Source organism: Malaclemys terrapin, chromosome 18 (genome assembly GCF_027887155.1).
Source record: "Malaclemys terrapin pileata isolate rMalTer1 chromosome 18, rMalTer1.hap1, whole genome shotgun sequence".
Taxonomy (NCBI): Eukaryota; Metazoa; Chordata; order Testudines; family Emydidae; genus Malaclemys; species Malaclemys terrapin.
Window position 1 is genome coordinate 4,286,521 of NC_071522.1, and position 20,469 is coordinate 4,306,989.

The 20,469-nt window shown below is 46.7% G+C and overlaps 1 protein-coding gene across 1 annotated transcript in view; it reads left to right on the forward strand.

The window, feature by feature from the left end:
* NXN (nucleoredoxin) overlaps positions 1-20,469 on the forward strand; it is a 105,527-nt gene that overhangs the window by 52,694 nt on the left and 32,364 nt on the right. The window contains exons 2-3 of the mRNA XM_054008462.1: positions 17,821-17,938; positions 19,996-20,129. Coding sequence (XP_053864437.1) covers positions 17,821-17,938; positions 19,996-20,129 — 252 coding nt within the window. The remainder of the gene's footprint in view (positions 1-17,820; positions 17,939-19,995; positions 20,130-20,469) is intronic.

The window sequence follows — 20,469 nt, forward strand, 5'->3', positions numbered from 1 at the left end:
CATATGGGCGTAGCTTTTCCAGCGCGTACACAATGGCGTAGCATTCCTTTTCGCTGATTGACCAATGGCTTTCCCTCTCAGACAGTTTTTTACTGAGAAAGACGACAGGATGGAATTCTTGATCCGGTCCTTCCTGCATTAAAACTGCTCCCACGCCTCGCTCGGACGCATTTGTGGTTACTAGGAACGGTTTGTCAAAGTCTGGGGCCCTTAGCACAGGGTTAGACATGAGTGTTGCCTTAAGCTGGTTAAAGGCCTTTTGACACTTATTAGTCCACTGAACTGCATTTGGCTGGTTCTTTTTGGTTAGGTCTGTCAGCGGGGCGGCGATTTGGCTGTAGTGGGGTACAAATCGCCTATAATATCCAGCCAAGCTTAAGAAGGATTGGACCTGTTTCTTAGACTTTGGAACCGGCCACTTTTGGATAGCATTCACTTTGGCCTGTATGGGATTTATAGTTCCTTGACCCACCTGGTGCCCCAGGTAAGTCACTTTGTTTTGGCCTATTTGACACTTTTTAGCCTTAACAGTTAGTCCTGCCTGCTGGATGCGCTTGAAAACTTTTTTCAGGTGCTCCATGTGCTCTGCCCATGAATTAGAAAAAATGGCCACATCATCGAGGTAGGCAACTGCAGATTCTCCCAATCCCGCTAGGAGACCATCTACAAGTTTTTGGAAGGTGGCGGGTGCATTTTGCAACCCGAAAGGGAGTACATTGAATTCATACACCCCTGCCTGGGTGACGAAGGCTGACCTTTCCTTAGCGGGTTTATCTAGTGGTACTTGCCAGTACCCCTTGGTTAAGTTTAAAGTAGAGATGAATTGGGCATGTTCCAATTTCTCCAATAGCTCATCTGTGCGTGGCATTGGATAGTTGTTAGGACGAGTTACAGCATTTAGCTTACGGTAGTCCACGCAAAAGCGTATTTCCCCATCTGGTTTGGGAACTAGAACCACTGGAGATGCCCATGCACTCTTAGAGGGGCGGATTATACCCATCTGTAGCATGTCCTGGATCTCCCTTTGTATAGCAGTTTTGGCATGAGGTGACTCCCGGTAGGGTGGGGTTCTAATAGGGTGAGCATTACCTGTGTCAATGGAGTGGTATGCCCGTTCGGTCCATCCTGGAGTGGCTGAGAAAATTGGTGCAAAGCTTGTGCACAGCTCCTTGATTTGCTGTCGCTGCAGACGTCCAAGGGTCATGGAGAGGTTCACCTTTTTCACGCCACCATCCTTTTTTTCTTCGTAGTAGACACCTTCAGGCCACTTCGCGTCATTTGTTTCCTGGGCTGTAAACTGGCAAACGTTTAATTTTTTGGAATAAAAGGGCTTAAGAGAATTAACATGGTATACCTTAGGCTTTATGTTGGAGGTGGGGGAGGCTATGAGATAGTTAACAGCTCCTAGGCGCTCCTGGACCGTGAATGGTCCTTCCCACGACGCTTTCATTTTATGGGCCTGGATTGCCTTTAAGACCATGACTTGGTCTTCTACTTTGAAGGACCGTTCTCTGGAATGTTTATTATACCAGGCCTTTTGCTCTTCCTGAGCATCCTTTAGGTTTTTTTTAGCAAGGGCCAAAGAATGTCGGAGGGTGTTTTGTAGGTTGCTTACAAAGTCTAGAATGTTTGTTCCTGGAGAAGGCGTAAACCCCTCCCATTGCTGCTTCACCAACTGTAATGGCCCCTTAACCTCACGGCCATACACAAGTTTAAATGGTGAAAACCCTAAACTGGGATGTGGTACAGCCCTGTAGGCAAAAAGCAACTGCTGCAACACTAGGTCCCAATTATTGGAGTGTTCATTTACAAATTTACGTATTATGGCCCCCAAAGTTCCATTAAACCTCTCCACCAGGCCATTGGTTTCATGGTGGTAAGGGGTGGCAACCAAGTGATTCACCCCATGAGCTTCCCACAGGTTTTCCATGGTTCCTGCCAGGAAGTTAGTTCCCGAATCTGTAAGGATGTCGGAGGGCCAACCTACCCTGGCAAAAATGTCTGTTAATGCCTGGCACACACCTTTAGCCCTGGTGTTGCTTAAGGGTACTGCTTCCGGCCATCGGGTAGCAAAATCCATGAAAGTCAGTACGTACTGCTTTTCTCTGGGTGTCTTCTTTGGGAAAGGACCCAGAATATCCACAGCTACGCGCTGAAATGGGACCTCAATTATGGGTAGTGGCTGGAGAGGGGCTTTAACCTGGTCTTGGGGTTTTCCCACTTGTTGGCACACCTTACAAGACCGGACATAATTAGCAGCGTCCTTGCCCATTCCCTCCCAGTGGAAGGACTTCCCCAACCGGTCTTTGGTTCTGTTCACCCCAGAATGGCCACTGGGATGATCATGGGCTAAGCTTAAGAGCTTTACCCGATACTTAGTGGGAACTACCAACTGCCTTTGAGGATGCCAGTCTTCCTGGTGCCCACCAGAAAGAGTCTCCTTGTATAAAAGTCCTTGTTTTACAACAAACCGGGATCGGTTAGAAGAGCTGAGAGGCAGTGGGGTGCTCCGCGCCGCCGCCCAAGCTTTCTGAAGGCTGTCATCTGCTTTCTGCTTGGCCTGGAACTGTTCCCTTGATGCTGGAGACATCAGTTCCTCCTTGGACTGTGGACTGGGGCTTGGTCCCTCTGGAAGTGATGCAGGTGCTGGGGCTGTTTCCATTGACTGTGAACCGCTGTCCGCTGGTGCACTATGTGGTAACTCAGGCTCTGGCTGAGCCTTTTGGGTAGGGTTATCTGCTGCTTCTGCCAGTTCAGGCTCGCTGGTGCCCTCTGGCATTGGAGTTGTAGACGGGTTTGCAAGCGCTGGACTCAGGGCTGGCAATGGTTCTGGTGCTGGTTGCGTTGCCAGTTCCGGTTCTGGGACTGGCTTTGGCTGGGTCTCTGGGATTGGATCCACTACGGCTGTTGCAGTCGTTGGCAGAGGATTCAGTTCCACCACCTTTGTCTGGGTCTCCGGTAACACAGACGGGGCCCTGGTGGACAGCTCAGGAACAGGGATGGGGGTGAAAGCTTGCTTAGCCTGGCTGCGGGTGACTATTCCCACCCTCTTGGCTACCTTCACATGGTTGGCCAAATTTTCCCCCAGCAGCATGGGAATGGGATAATTGTCATAGACTGCAAAAGTCCACATTCCTGACTAGCCCTTGTACTGGACATGCAACGTGGCTGTAGGCAAGGTTACAGATTGTGACACGAAGGGTTGAATTGTCACTGTAGCCTCTGGGTTGATGAGTTTGGGGTCCACTAGGGATTGGTGGATAGTTGACACTTGAGCCCCAGTGTCCCTCCAAGCGGTAACCTTCCTTCCGCCCACTCTCAAGGTTTCCCTTCGCTCCGAGGGTATGAGAGAGGCATCTGGGTTTGGGGATTTTTGGTGTGATTGGGGTGTAATGAACTGTAATTGGTTGGGGTTCTTGGGGCAGTGAGCCTTTATATGTCCCAGTCCATTACATTTAAAACATCGCCCTGCTAAGGTATCACCGGGACGAGGTTGGTTGGTGGAGACTGGTGTGGTGGGGTGAGAAGGCGTCTGGGGTTTCCCTTGGGATGTGGGTGGGGCCTTGGGTTGTCCCCGGTGGTAAGGTTTTGTTTCGGCTTGCCCCTTCTGATATTCGCTTCAACTGCTACTAGTTTTTTTCTTTTCTGCCACCTCCACCCATTGGGCTCCAATCTCCCCCGCCTCAGTTACAGTTTTGGGCTTCCTATCTAGGATGTACCTTTTTATTTCCTCAGGAACACCCTCTAAAAACTGCTCCATTTTTACTAGGGAAAGCAGATCTTCCAGAGATTTAACATTTGCTCCTGATACCCAGGCATCACAATTTTTGTCAATGTGGTAGGCATGACGGGTAAATGACACATCCGGTTTCCACTTTAGGGCTCTGAACCGCCGACGGGCATGCTCGGGTGTTAGCCCCATTCTGAGTCTGGCCTTGTTTTTAAAAAGTTCATAACTGTTTATGTGTTCCTTAGGCATTTCAGCCGCCACCTCTGCTAAGGGTCCACTGAGCTGCGGCCTCAGCTCTACCATGTACTGGTCTGCAGTGATGCTGTATCCAAGGCAGGCCCTTTCAAAATTTTCTAAGAAGGCCTCAGTATCATCGCCTGCCTTGTAGATGGGGAATTTTCTGGGATGGGAAGTGGTACCTGGAGGGGGGTTGTTAGCATTGGCTGGTGCATCCTGCTTAGCCTTTGCTACTTCCAGTTCATGCTTCCTTTCTTTTTCTCTCTCCTCCATTTCTTTTTCTTTTATTTTCATTTTTTTTTTCAGCTCCATCTCTTTCTTGTGGGCCTCCTCTTTGGCTTTTTCTTTTCTTTCTCTCTGCTCTGTCTCGAGTTTTGTTAATTGAAGCAGTTTCTGATGTTTTCTTTCATTTTCTTCTGCTTCTAGTTTGGCCAGTTTTATTTTGTTAGCTACTTCTTTGGTAGTCATTTTCCTGTTTTCTTGTGCTGGGTAACCCCCTTTGCAGTTGACAAACTGGGAAGCTCTCAGCTCTGGCTGCTGCAGAGTTAACAGTAACTTTCTAACTAGCTACTTCCGAGGATGTAAAAAGAAAAAAAAAAAACAATTCAGCTTGTAAATACCTTTTACCAGTCATTTGCTAATTGAACCCTTCTCTTAACAAAGGACCTGTAAAAAAAACTTAACACCTCTGCCTTCAGGCAAGGAGAGATAAGATATGCATCTATCTACTTCCAGCTCGGCTTTCCAAGCAGCTAGAAGGAAAAAAAAATCTCACTGGCTTTTGGGTTTAAAATGATCCCACCTCTGCCACCATGTCAGGACTGAGATCCCCACTTTGAACTTTAGGGTACAAATGTAGGGGCCTGCGTGAAAAACTTCTAAGCTTAACTACCAGCTTAGCTCTGGTTCGGCTGCCACCATCAATGAATTCCCTCCCTGGGAAGCCTTGAAAAACCCTCACCAAATCCCTGGTGAAAACAAATCCAAAACCCCTTGGATCTTAAAACAAGGAGAAATTAACCATTCCCCTCCTTCCTCCCACCAACTCCTGGTGAATCAGTTCCAACCCCCCCCTGAGATCTACAGCAGGGAGAAATTAACCATCCCCCCAACTCCTGGTGAATCAAGATCCAAAACCCCTTTGGATCTAAAACAAGGAAAAATCAATCAGGTTCTTAAAAAGAAGGTTTTTAATTAAAGAAAAAGGTAAAAATCATCTCTGTAAAATCAGTATGGAAATAACCTTACAGGGTAATCAAACTTAAAGAGCTCAGAGGACTCCCCTCTAGTCTCAGGTTCAAAGTACAGCAAACAAAGATAAACACTCTGGTAAAAGGTACATTTACAAGTTGAGAAAAACAAAGGAAAACTAACACGCCTTGCCTGGCTATTTACTTACAAGTTTGAAATAGGAGAGACTTGCTTAGAAAGATGTGGAGAACCTGGATTGATGTCTGGTCCCTCTCAGTCCCTGAGAACGAACACACTCCCAAACAAAGAACACAAACAAAAGCCTCCCCCCCCCCCCCCCCCCCAAGATTTGAAAGTATCTTGTCCCCTTATTGGTCCTTTAGGTCAGATGCCAGCCAGGTTACCTGAGCTTCTTAACCCTTTACAGGGAAAAGGATTTTGGAGTCTCTGGCCAGGAGGGATTTATAGGACAGCTATTACCCTTCCCTTTATAGTTATGACAGAATGGTTGTGATGCTTAAGCAAGGGAGTGTAAAACATCATGAGATCTTTGGGTAAAAGGCACAATATAAATGCAAAACATTATTATTAAGCTTGTCAAATCTTATTGTGATGGAAGAATGCCCGTCCTAGAAATGTACAGTCTGTAGTGAAGTGTGTATTCTAGTATGTGGATACGTGATATTTACCCAGTTTTAAAAGTTCTTCTTTCTTTCTGTTCTCCAGTCTCTGACTCTCACCCACTATTTGGAGAGCTTTGCTTAGCTCATGTGGATTAGCGAGTGCAGCTGAGCTCTGTGGTGCCTTTTTGTCTCCACAATGTATGGACACTCTCTGAGGGCAACCAAATTAATAGGCCCATCATAGGTTCTCCCATAAACTTTTCACTGACCAAATTATCATCCATACACTTAGAAGATTAGTAAGGTGTAAAGTTGCTGAATAATCTTACACTGTATATATAACTTCTTGCTTTCCTCATGTACCATGGAATCAGTAAATCTATTGCTTCTGGAGCATGCAGCCATTCTAGGTTTCATGGACCATGCAGCAAGCGGAAATTCCTAGGAACTGGTAGGAAACAGGTACAGCCTGCTGGTATTTGCAGCATGAACAAAATCATGTTTTTTTCCTAAGTAGAGTCTGAATTGACGTCTTTGATCAATTACATTGGTGTAAACATGTAACTTTTCTTTTTAATCCATGCCCAAGACAAAGCCCAGTGACTCTTTGTCCACCTCTCTGTCTGTGTTTGAAGCACAGGTCTGTATTGCTGATATTGTTTTGTATTATAGTAGGGTCTTCTACGCAGACCCTGAGATCATGCCCCATAGTGACTACACAAACACTTAGTGAAACAGTCCCTGCCCTGAGGAACTTATCATCTAAATAGACAAGAGAGACAAAGGATGGAAGAAAGGAAAGATTATCCCCATTTTATAGAGCAGGACCTCAGATGGAGTGTGATTTGCCTAGAGTCTCTCTGGACATCTCTGGCAGAGCCAGAGATTGAACCCAGGGTGTCTGGGTCCTAGTCCAGTGTCTTGACTCTAGGAAAAGGTTGACCCATCGCTATCAAATGGCTGTTGGATGTGGCCTGTGTGAAATGATCCCCATAGGTCGGAGTTGGTGGGGCAGCATGAGGGAAGCTTGCATTGGTGCTGCCTGCACTGTACTTGTTCTGGGTACAGCACCTTTCACCAGCCCTGAATTCTCTTTACAAGTTGAAAACGTAAAACAAACCAGGCCTCCTTTTAGAGGGGTAGCCGTGTTAGTCTGAATCTGTAAAAAGCAACAGAGGGTCCTGTGGCACCTTTAAGACTAACAGAAGTATTGAGAGCATAAGCTTTCGTGGTAAGAACCTCACTTCTTGCATCTGAAGAAGTGAGGTTCTTACCCACGAAAGCTTATGCTCCCAACACTTCTGTTAGTCTTAAAGGTGCCACAGGACCCTCAGGCCTCCTTTGCCCTCCATTTTTAGCCCTGAGGCTTTCACTCTCTGTAGATCATGTGAACCACTGTTCAGTCGCTCCAAGCTCTGCTCAACAAATTGGATGTTTCCATGTCAGCCGTGGGCTGTAGGAAATCCAGTCTGTCAGCCTGTGCAATTTGTATCCTGCAAAAAGGAGGCAGCTCATCCTCGCGCTCTGGAGTGTCTGCCAGAGCCTGGTGGCCATGCACTGCTCTGCCCTCAAATACAGTGCTCTGATTGGCTTGGTTGGTAGTGCAGGAAATTGTAAAGCGAGGTAATTGGGGTGGCTTAATTGGCAATGTAAATGGCCTGTACTGTTGCCTGGTGGGGGGAGGGGAGCAGGGTAACAGGAGGTCAGGATGGAACCATGCGGTGGTTGAGGATGGAGTGTTAATGGGATTAGGTATGCTGGAAGAGAGAAAGATATTTGAATCTGGCTCTAGCTAGGATGAACCTAGTTTACACTAAAAAGAACAGGAGTCCTTGTGGCACCTTAGAAACTAACACATTTATTTGAGCATAAGCTTTCATGGGCTACAGCCCACTTCATCGGAGGCATAGAATGGAACATATAGTAAGGAGATCTATATACATACAGAGAACATGAAAAGGTGGGGGTTGCCCTACCCACTCTAAGAGGCTAATTAATTAAGATGGGCTATTATCAGCAGGAGAAAAAACACGTTTGTAGTGATAATCAAGAGGGCCCATTTCAGACAGTTTGACAAGAAGGTGTGAGGATACTTAACATGGGGAAATAGATTCAATGTGTGTAATAGTTTACACTGGGATTCCTGCCACCCATGTAGCTGCATTGGTAGATACTCCAAGTATAGACAGGGTTTACATGAGGGCAGCGTGATTTGCACCAGGCAGCGTTCCAAATTGGGATGAGCTGCACCAGTGTAACTCACATCTATCCTAAGGATGTGCAGTGTTTGAAATCACAGCGTGGACAAGGCCTGAGTCGGTGAGCTGAATGATTTTTGGCAATGGGATGATTTAAAAAGAGAATTTTAGGCAGAACATCAAAGGAAATGACTTGACAGTGAGATTGTGGTGGAAGGATGGAAGATGACTGAGATTGTGGTGGTCCAAGGCTTGTCACTTGAGGACATTTAAAACTAGACTGGACAAACCACTAAAAAACAGTATAGGGAACAACCCTGCACTAGCTCAGGAGATCAACTAGAAAAGCCTACACTAATTGTTCTCTTCCATCTTTGATCTTTAAATAGTTGTTTTGTTTGTCAATCACAAAATGAACAATATTCTGGGTGGAAACTTGCAGGCAGACACATGAGTCTTCTGTGGCTCCCTGCACACTCGCCATCCTGCAGCTGCTTTGCCGGTTGACTTATGAATCACGTTTGCAGGGATGCTGATGGGACTAGGGAGCAGAATCAGAGGTAGGCCAAAGGAGACAATACATATAGCAGTGGGGGCTTTTTTATTTATTTCGTTTAGGGTTTTTTAGCTGACAAACCCACATTGGTGGAACAAAGTCCGATACTGGAACATGGCGCTGGAAAGGAAGCTCCCAGCAAGAGCTGCTGAGGCATGCATTATTTGATTGTAATTCCGGTGTGGAATAGGAGACTGTTTACAGTGTTGATTTCAGCTGGCCTGTATCTTCTCAAGGGTTGAGGGCGGAGGGGTGGGTAGGGAGAGAACCACCCATGCCACACAGATGGTACCTTTGTCTGCTCAGTGCCCAATACACACACAGCAACAGGAACATCTTGATCATCATCAATGGACTCCTCATCGGGTGTATTTCTAGTGGGGTCCTGCAGGGATCAGTTCTCAGCCCTATTCCATTTAACATTTTTATCAATGACCTGGAAGAAAACATGAAATCATCACTGGTCAAGTTCACAGATGACACAGAAATTAGGGGAGTGGCTGATAATGAAGAGGACAAGTTACTGATACAGAGCGATCCGGATCGCTCACTAAGTGTAAGTAACTGGTATGCATTTTGAATATGGCTAAATGCAAAAGTATGACTGTAGGCCATACTTAGAGGATGGGGGATTCTATCCTGGGGAGCAGTGACTCTGAAAAAGATTTGGGGATTGTGGTGGATAATCGGCTGAACATGAGCTCCCAGTGCAATGTGATGGTCACAAGGGTTAATGCGATCCTTGGATGCATAAAAGGGAATCTTGAGCGGGAATAGAGAGGTCATTTTATCTCTGTATTTGGCACTGATGTGACTGTTGCTGGAATACTGTGTCCAGTTCTGGTGTCCACAATTCAAGAAGGAAGTTGATAAATTGGAGAGGATTCAGAGAAGAGCCACAAAAGTGATTAAAGGATTTGATAACATGCCTTATACAGACTAAAAGAGCTCAATATATTTAGTTTAACAAAGAGAAGGTTAAGGGGTGACTTCATCACAGTCTATAAGTACCTGCATAGGGAACAAATATTTAATAATGGGCTTTTTAGTCTAGCAGAAAAAGGTCTAACACAATCTAGTGGTTGGAAGTTGAAGCTACACAAATTCAGAATGCAAATAAGACATAGTTTTTAGCAGTGATGATAATTAATTACCAAGACCTGTGGTGGATCCACCATAACTGACAAGTTTAAAATCAAGATCAGATGTTTCTCTAAAAGATCTGCTCTAGGAATTATTTTGGGGAGGTTCTGTGGCCCATGCTATACAGGAGGTCAGACTATATGATCACCCTATTCCCTTCTGGCCTTTGAATCTACAAATCATTTTCATTGATCTTGTATATTACACTTTACAGGTGCAAATGCCTCCTCCTCTGTTTAGTAATGCTCTAGGAGGAAATCTCTATCTCTTGTACTTTTTGGGGGGGCAATTGTTTTTCAGAGAGAAATAACTAGCAATACAGTAAAAAATAATGTATCCAAACCCACATATTCAGCTCTCTATCCTTCCTAACTCAGTCCTCCAGCAGGCATAATTTGCCTTGAAACGTCCCCCTTTCTACCTAGAGAAATGTCATGCCCCCCATTCTATTTGGATTAAGGAGGTTCAGCTACACAAGGAGATAGTGGAGAGTTGTGAAGGCAGTTGGAGAAGTCCTTCCCTTCTGAGCTAAGCTTGAATTGGAAGGACAGGCATGAACTGGATTTGAATTGACAGGGCGAGGGCATGCTCCGTTGTCCTGCAGCACCCCACCTGCTGCGTGCAACATCCGGGTGGCCCCCTCACACTTGTAAATCCATTAGGGCACAATGTACAAGCTGCGAGTTAGCATTAGGAGTGAGTGAGGCCATGGGGAGGGCATTCATCTCACTGCACTGACTGAGAATGAAGTGTCATGAACAATTGAGGATGTCTCGACATCCTGGAACCAATCCACAGGACAGAGTTGGAGCCAGCCTGTCTTCTCCAGCTCCCGGAGCCATAGTAATTTTTCCAGCAGAGCAATACCTGTACGTTTCTCAAACAGACCTCTCAGTATTTCAGCTGATGGCCCTGTAATGAGAGACCAACAGGAATTGAGCTCATGTCTGTCTGTCTGTCTTCCACTGGAGAGAGATATGATGATCCCTGTCCAAATAGCATACTCAGGAGAGTGGAGGAAGAGAGGATTGGATTTGTTGTTAGTGTCCTAGTGAAGAACTAAACTTGGATTGCATTGCTGGCAAGAAGTCCCACCCCAGCAATTCTCAACCTGTATTTTATGACTTATGAATCCCCTCCCCAGTCGTTTTCTGTTGTGGGAGGGGGAAGGTGAATTACAAGTTTCTCCCATTCCCTGTTTCCGGTCTCGTGCTGAAACAGGTTTGCCAATTATAATGCTCTTGCTTTACTTCTTGAAATCACTCATGTTGGACAATGAGCCTACACTGGTCAGTTTCACTTCCTGATAATCACTCATTGCTGCTGTGTTTGGATTGTAGATGTTGCAGGGAGCAGTTTAAATCCAAACAGAAAAATGTTTCCCTGTTAGGTTCTGTAAACCACGACTCCCCCGCTGATTGTGGGGATTAAACTAACAGACAATGTGCCTTTAAACAATTCTAAGATTGATCAGTATAACTGTGCTCCTAGGGGGGAAATGTTTTCTTTTAATTTTTAATGTACAGTATCACTTCTCTGTAAGAGGAATTTTTAACTGCCCCACCCACAATCTCCAAGTACCAAATTAATTTATCTGCTCACTCGAAACTACTATCAATATACTGACCTCCCCAAAGAAGAAACCTAAACCGAGCTGCACTGAAGTCTGTCCAATTGTCAGGGTGGTGGAAAACAGGATCTTTTAAGGGTCCTTCAGAGGAAATTAACAAGACTCTGAAGGCACTGCCTCCAAAGGAGAATTTGAAGGAAATGTTGCATTGCTTTTCATTTAATGGAAAGCAGCAGCACTCCATATTGGGAACACATTCCATTATTGTTGACAGATCTGCTCTTGAGTTTTTAAATTAACTTTGTCTGCTTGAATTTCCCAGGGTTAAGGCAGAAGCCTGGGTTGCAGTAAATATGATGATATTGCTTGGGCAAATGCCTCTCAGAGCATTCATCTGACTTGGATGAAGACAGGCAAAAGTCTTTATCCTAACACGGTTTGAGGAGTGGAATCTAGCACAGTTTCACGCAGCTAATGTGACAGTGAAGACACCCTTATTATGGACACCAGTTGCCATACTGGACTGCCGCTAACCAAGTTCCAGTGGGAACAAATCTCACGCTTGGGGTTCTGCATGCACTGAAAGCAGTTTCATGTTATCTTTGTCAGTGGGAACCATCCCCGCCTAGAGTTTGCACTAGTGAGTTAATGCATCCTACGCAGATACCAGGGCTGAGAAGTCAGTCGGCAGGACCAAAAATAGCACCCTGCAGCTGTTAGTGGAGGGGGAGATTCCCATTCCTACTAGCATGCCACTGGGGAGAATGAGAGTCCTCATTCTCCTTGAGACCCAATCCAGTCGGTTTTATTCAGTCTGTAGCCCAGTAGGTTTATAACCTGTCCCCTGGCCGTTATGTGCTTTAGAACAGAGACGTTTCCTGCTGTGTGGGTGTTTAACACCTGTGATCTGATTTTTGTGTCCAACTCCAAGGTTCTCCCATGTACTTCATGCTGGTCCATTTCCAGAGGAAGGAAGAGGGAGGAAACAAATGAGCAAATGATTAGTGACTGCAGTAGCATAGCAACCAATAGCAATACTTTGCCCTCCCATAATGCCTCTAGTCTGAGGCTCTCCAGTCACCTTGCCAACAATAGTTAATGAAGTATATCACTCCGCAATGTTCGTTCTGTTTGACAGATGGGGACTGAGGCTCTGAAACGTTCAGTGATTTGTATGTAAAGTCAAACCGTGAGTCAGGATTTGAACTCAGGTCCTGATTTCTGAGCTCCTGCCAATTAAATCTATTGATGACTTTGTGTTATGGATCAGATTACAAAACCGGTAACTCGGTTTTCCACCGGAACTGTTCTGTTAAGCACCTGTACAAGGTACTAGGCTAAGTTCTCTCTAAGCTATCACAGGTGGGGAGAGGCGCCTCTCCACGGGTCCCAGCCCAGGATCTGCCACTGCCAGGGAGAGGCACCTCTCCCCTGGGCTCGGGCTGCTGTGGCGAGAGAGGGCTGAGGGGAGTTCTCTCTCCCCACCGCAGCCCTGGGCAGCCTGCACCCCAAACCACTCATCCCCGGCCCCAGCTAGAGCCTTCACCGCCCCCACCTCAGCCTTGAGCCCCTTCCCGCTCCCTGAACCCCTCATCCCTGGCCCTACCCCAGAACCCTCACCCCCCACATCCCAACCCTATGCCCCAGCTCTGAGCCCCCTTCCACACCCCTAATCCCCATCCCTGCCCCAGAGCCTGCACCCCCAGCCAGAGCGCTGACCCCCTCCCCCATACCCCAACTCTCTGCCCTAGCCCTAAACCCCCTCCCGGACCCCAAACCCCTCATCCCCGGCCCAATCCCAGAGTCCTCACCCCCCCTGTACCCCAGCCCTGAGTCCCCTCCCACACTCCAAACCCCTCAGCCCTACCCCCGCCACACATCACCTCCATATTGATGCATATAACAAAATTCATTATGCACTTGGATGAAAAAATTAGAGGGAATATTGGTAACAGGTATATTTCTGTATAAACTGGTCACTCTATGTCAGTGGTGTCTCGAGAAGAGAATGCTTCTGCAGCTCCTATTCCAACTGGCTTTCTGTGCGGAGTAGACTATTTAACTTACCAGGAGTACTGTGTGAATCGGGAGTGAGGAGCAGTCTGAAAGGATCAGCTGATTTCAGACTGAAAAGTCTAGATTAATTCCACATCTGTGTTAGGTTTGGCTTGATCCTGCAGATTTGCAACAGCTGTTGGGAAGTGTAGCAAAGAATCCCCTCTTTAAATGCATGATCAAATCCTCTGAGCAAGAAGCATGTTATTTCAGTGTCATTCTCCTCCAGACAGGAAAAGCTGCATTTAAAAGTTGCTGAGGCAGCGTTCTCCTGCAGCATCCTCTGATCTTCCTGTGGTTTCTGATGAGCTCACGTTTGGCTTTCCATCCACCATGGTCCTTTCAGGGGCACAATACATGGTCCTTTCAGGGGCGATTGTTCACCTACTTGTACTGTGACTGCCTTTTCTTTCTCTTTCATTTGCCTTACTGTGTGGATCACAAATGCCAAATTGCTCAGAATAAATTTAGCCAACTTCCTGTGCCAGCAGGCCAGAGGAGACCCTTTGCCAGTAATTGGAGTCTGCTTGTGCCACGTTGACAGCCTTGTAGAGACAGTCAGCTAGTGGCTAGGACTTCGCCAAGCTCCGTTCTTTCACTTTGCACAGGCGCGTACAAACGTTGGCTTCAAGTCTGGATCTTCCCTTCAGTTTCAGGCCACATTGGTGACTTGCTTGGATCTAAGAGGGAATTTCCATAACATGAAACATGTTGCGGCCATTCTCGCCTTTAATACAGCTGTGTGGCCTGCTGATGCTACAGGATCACAGCACTCCATGTTCTGTCTTCAGCCAAGCAGCTTCAAGACAGAGCATGACATGCTGGGCACCTGTCATCTCTGTCGGCTTCATTTTTGTATGACAGGTATTGTCGAAAGGCTGCACAAATTAAAATTCCAGATACTTCACTATGAGGTTAATTAACCATTGGAGCAATTTTCCAAGGGATGTGGTGCATTCTCCCATCACTGACCTCTTTAAATCAGGACTGAAAGTATTTCTTAGCGCTCTAGCTCAGCCATAAGATATGGGCTTGATGCAGGAATCACTGGGTAAAATACTGTGGTCCATGTTATGCAGGAAATCAGACTAGGTGATCACAGTGAGCTTTTCCTGTCGTACATCTCTCAATCTACGTTACTGTTCTATATCAAATGCTGATCGGTCCTCGGTTTTTCTGTAGTGCCCATTCACCTCTGTAGTATCTCAGTACTGATGGAATCTCTTTGCTGTCTTTGTATTTCCAGATGTTTCACTGTGATTTTAACAACGAAAGTTTCCAACCACCAAATGGCTGTTTATAAGTTTGGGTAGTTGTAAGGTTAAAAGCTGAGGCTGTCTGGCACTTACTGAGGCCACTATTCCCTTTCAACTCTTAACAAAACACAGACTATTCTTCTTCGTACAAAGGGGGGGAAATCTATCCCGTTCTTCGAGTGGAGAGGAGAGAATCCGAGGGAATTTGAATTACAGAAATAAGCAGTAAATGAAAAAACCCAGTTTCCTATCAAGGTTATGTACTTTCGGATCAGACCTGCCGTAAAATGAGCCATTCGTCTTTCTCTTAGAAGTGTCTGATCTGCTTTGGAAAGCGGAGCGTGATTGAAAGAGCTCATTGCCATGGGAATGGTGGTAAATCTTGGCAATCATCCTTCAGTGCATGCGTTTTTCATTTCCAATCAACTTTCCCAATGCACAGGAGAATCATCAAATCAGACTGCTCAGACTTTGAACAGCACATTCATGTACTTTCTAATACAGACATCCACATTAATACGGCTAGTGCTTGGAGACCACTAATTTGCTATTCAGGCCTTTCATAACTGGGTTTATATGACAGCACATTCTGGTGTTCTTAAATGCAATTGTCTTGTTTGTTCATCCGTGTCTCATGCTGCATTTAAATTATAGCCCAACTAATAGTCTGGACTTATATAGCTGTTTGTCAAGGGATTTATTTATTATTATCACCACAGAGCTCTTCACCAATCTGAGCTGTTTAAACTTCACAGGCTGCTGCATTGCTGTGCAAAATGTTCTCAGCCCACACTGAACAGGGTGTGAAATTTACCAGGTTTCAGCTTCTTTTACAGCTGAGTCTTAGCACCGCCCAGCTTTGATGAGGTTCACAGATGTTTAGAGTGGACCAGGGACTGATGGATGATTTTGAGTTGAAGCTATGTGATAGTCACAGCTCTGTGTGGATTCAACAGGAAAGTCAGCCATTGTGACTGATTTTTATTATTTTGCTTGAGATTTGTGCATAACTGAGCTGGATCCAGTGGTAATGCCCAGCACTATCATAACAGTGACCTGAGTTTGAGTCCCAAGCTCAATCCCTTCTTCCCCCTTTGGTCTTGTAGCCTGGGCAGCCCCAGAACCTCGGGTTGATCTGCAGTGATACCTTTGGTTATTTATACAGCACCCACAGATGTGCAGGACATATAAACCCTGTTGATTATAAATGGCTGAGTTCAGAGCACTGTTGGTTGGGCACAATGTAGAGACTGCTACCACCGTTCCCCCAAAAAGGAAAGCTGCCACAGCATACTATAGGGCCTTGAGGGGAGTCTGTTGAATATGGCAAAGACATGACAAAATAGAGTAAAATGTGAGCAGCTATTTACAGAGAGCTCTCCAGTTACTTTCTGTACCTCTTTATTGTTTGCAACACCCTCTTAGATAGATGCTTGAAAAACATGTGATCCTTGTAAAGATCCCTTTAAACTTCACAAACTTGGATTTACTTTCTGTGTTTTGAACCAAACTCAATTTAACACGGCTGATTTACATTTAGCAAAGTCTTTGCAGCTTTTGTGGCCAAATCCATTTAGCTTGTCCATCAGCATCATCAAGTTTCAGGTAAGATAAATTTTGATAGCCTTGTCAAGTCTCTCAAAACACAGTAACCTCGACAGAATACAGATTTTTGCCCAAGAACAAATTCCAGAAGAGCAAATTAGATACTGGCATTAAAACCTAAATTGCTCTCTGACTCGCACCCTTAGCTTACGTGTCTTTAAGCATATAAAAAGCTAGATCACCCAGTTCGCTCTGGCTGGAGGTTGCATCCTTTTCCCACACCCTTCATCTGTCTTGTCCGCTAGACTGTAAACTCTTCAGGGCTGGGATTGTCTCAGCACAATACAGAGTCTTCAGCATCTCCATCATACAGTGCTTAACACAATGGGGGCCCAGTTTCAACTGAGACTTGTGAGTATTACTCTGATATGAATAAAAGAATAAGATGGATCAGAATACAGAAGCATGTGCTTTGAGGTTTATTCTGGATCCATTAGTTTGCATTGCAAAATAACTGAGCATAAAGTATCAGAAGTAGTGGAATTGTGAGTTTTATTAATATTGAGGCTCCATTCTGCTGTTCTTCCATTGCGGTTTTTTGTTCTCCACTGGCCCAAATGAATGTCATAAATATCTATGGCGCCAGGGAGAGTTTGCAGCACATTATTTGATGATGTGGGAAACTAATGATTCATTTCCTTCCCTCCCCTCCCCTCTGTCCTCTCTGGTTCTGTGTTGTGATCTGATTGCATTTAAGAGGTTGATCATTCATCACCGGGCTGTTTAGGTCGAAGTGCCTTGGAAAAATGTAAGTGAACTGCTCAGATTGGAATGTTTTAGGTACTCGAAGCTCTGAGATCAGCTCCTCAGACCACAGCCTTTCCTGGCTTTTCGTTACGGTTGAAAATGCATTGGAGTGGTTACAGAAGGCTTCCCAAGCCTCATATACACCTGCAGGTTATGCCTTGCCAGCAGCTATCTTTCTCTTTCTATACTTCCTTCTAGAGCTGGTGTTTTTTAGAACTCAGAATTTATTTATCTGTACGTGCAGAAATATGATGCCAGACGAGAAGTGTGTGACCCCAGGTGTGTTTCAGTTATTGGCGTTGGACAAAGTTAAGTTGTGCGGGGAGTTCTAGTCTACTAATCAAGATGGCCAAAATGCAGCAGGGTCTAGGCAGAATCATCGCTCCACATTTCTGGATGTCAGCCATGTTTTCAGTGTGAACATGACTTGGGCATGGACTGGAGATTAGTGTCATGAATGGTGAGCTGGGAGTGAAGGAAGCAGCTGAAACAGGATTGCCTCATGGTGGTGATAGCATATCCCACGTACAGTGCCTTCCAGTCAGAGATCTCAAAGTGCTCCATAAGGGGGAAGCAGAGGCACTGGGAGATAAACTCGTGTGTCCCAGGTCACATAGCAAGTGCATGGCAGAGCTGGGAGTAGAATGCAGACTTAACTCCCGGCCCTGGGCACCAACCGAGTGATACAAGGAAGTTCCGGTCAACGCGATGCCATTTTCTTTTGAGGTCACCAGGCTAGCAGTAGCTGGGCTCCTGTGTGAGCCCTTTGGATGCTCTGCTGCAAACTGCCGCTCTGTCGTCTTCTGCTTCTTTCTGATCGCTGGCCTGTAAGGTGCTGCTGCTCAAAAGTATTAATGGTGAAGCTGCTTAGAGTTTACCTCTTCTTCTCCCTCCCGCTCTCTTTTACAGCTAAAACTATGGAACAAATACAGAGTCTCCAACATTCCATCACTGATATTTATAGATGCTTCCACGGGGAAGGTTGTGTGCAGAAATGGCTTGTTGGTGATCCGGGATGACCCCGAAGGTAAGACCTGGAGCACTGCACACCCATATGACGGCTGACAATCTGCTTCTCTTTTAGCTCCCTTTCTAAAGTGTGCCTGGAAGCAAAAAATGGAAACAAATGAAGATCATCAGACTTACCTCATCAAAGCACTGGATTATTTTCAGCATGAAATTCCCTGCATTGTTCCCATTAGAGTTAGGGTTTCATTTTTTAACGAACAAAGGCATCCCTTCTGGGTTTGCTGTCTGAAGTGCAAATGAGGAAAAAGTTAGATGAAATGAAACGCTGCAGTAAGCATTTCACTGGGGGGACATAGGCGGACAAACTGAGGACCCACCTTTTTCATAACTTAAGATCTGTGCTGCTCTCATCTAGTGAGTGGTGCGGATATTAGTAACACCACACAGTCTGTGACAGAAAAGTTCCCTTGGTACTTACAGATGGTGCCTAAAAGAAGCTACAGTTTTCTTTTCTAAATCATACCATGCGGCATGTTTATACCAGACCTCGCCTTCTCTGAATCGGCAAGTGCTGAAAACAAATAAACATTGCTGCACATATTTGTGGTCCCCACACAAAATGAAAGCGGGGCACCTGCCTGCCCACCTTTGACCCTTCAGCATATGTGCCTCCGCATTCCATGCGGTTGTCATTTCCCCAGTGCGGGAATGACAGATCCCGAAAACAAGCCCCTAGGTGTAACGCAGGGGGCGGGAGCTGTGCAGCATGACAGGCTAAGTATAATTTGTGGTCTAAGCCATCTGGTAATGTTTCTTTAGTTCTGGCTGAATTTACGGGCTGCTTATTCTGGGAATTGGCAGCAGGAATAGTCAGAATATATAGACGCTTTTTTCAGGTGGGCAAGGAAACCTGTGTGTCCATTATCCAGTCTTAAAGCTAGGGACAAAGCAGCCCTGTGTGAGGGAAATGAAAATGGTGACAGCTTTAAGGAAGCCAGCTGCAGTTCCTAAAAGACAAAGACTGAGGTGGGAGTTGAGCTGCAGTAACCGAGGCTAGATCAGCTGCTTCTCGATGGTTTTAAAATGGTAGCTGTTCAGGAAGCAGAATGGCTGCGAGGAGCGGGATGGGCAGATTGACCTGTTCTCTAAAAGATGAATAGTCAGAGTACGTGACCTGCACCCCCAGCCAGGAGCAGAGAGAACCCGACCCTGCAGAGCTCTGCCAAACTCATTGAAAAGGGAAGAATGAAGCAGACGGCTTGCCCAAAGCAGGACTATTTGCATTGTTCCCAGAGAGCATTCTGACATCTTGAGACTGGGTGAATGCACGCAAACACGCTTTGCGGCTTAGAAGTCACAGGGATCCCTGACGGTCAGATCCTGCCCCTCTGTGGGCACTGAGGGTCCTGACCAGAGTAGAAAGCAGTGCAGCTGTGCTGTGTGGGGTTGGGGGGGAGGAGGGAAGAGGATACTGAGAGCCTACGTAGGAGATGTGGACCCCCTGCACGATACAAAGCACGGCTCCTCTGGGGTGTTCTGAGGACGGAGGTACAAGGGCAGCAAGTAGATTTGCAGCTGCACAGGTCCGCTGGGTGAGCACTCCATTGTGGGGAGGAGGGGGACAAATCCGGGGCTGCATAAACGACTTCATCCCTGAGACCCCAGTAGTGGCTGAACCCTGGGAGGGGGGTGTGAATCTCTGAGGGACATCTCTCCCCCCCCCCCCCCCCCCCCCGTGGAAAACCTGATTGCCCGGGATTGGGGGGGCAGAGAATATGGCCCTTTGTAGGGCGGCTCTCCTCTGTGTCTCTCGGGGGGCGGGGGGTTCAGAGCGTGGTTTTCCCTTCAGAACAAATGTGCTGGTTAACGTTTGGTGCCGATCCCCCCCGGGTGTGTGTGGCCCAGTCTCTGGGTGGAAGGGGGCAGAGGAGGTCTACATGGAAAGACATCAGTGCAGATGGATGAAGAGGACTCTCCGCTCCTGTCTGTTGCACGACTGCCCGCCGAGATGCCTTTGGAGAAGCGGGGAGGGCCTCAGTAAAGCCATTTAAAGTGTAAATGCTCTCACTCTTCTTCTCTCTGCCTTCTCCCCTTGCCCATCCCAAACTCCCCTAGGGCTGGAGTTCCCCTGGGGACCAAAACCCTTCAGCGAAGTTGTTGCAGGGCCTCTGCTCAGAAACAACGGCCAGTCGCTGGACAGCACCGCCCTGGAGGGCTCTCACGTGGGGGTCTATTTCTCTGCGCACTGGGTGAGTAGCTGGCACCTCTCCATCGCAGAGTAAATGGAAGGGGTTGGAGATGAATGGCAGCTCTGTGAGAAGGCTGAGCCCTGACTGCAGCTCCTCACGGTAGATAACCACACCTGCGCTGGCTGGACTGCCAGAGTCACTTTTGCAGGGGCAGCTGTGCCTGAGGTGAAATTCCCCTTCCCCTTCCAGGTAGCTGGCGGAGGTTGCACTGGTGACTTTCTGAATCAGAGCCCCCTGTCCAGCAGGCCCAGCCACTTGGCAGACTGCGAGACTGCCTCTAGGCCCCCTGGGAAAGCAGAGCTCATGGGGGCCTCATGGGGCTCCCTGTTCCCCCTGCTGA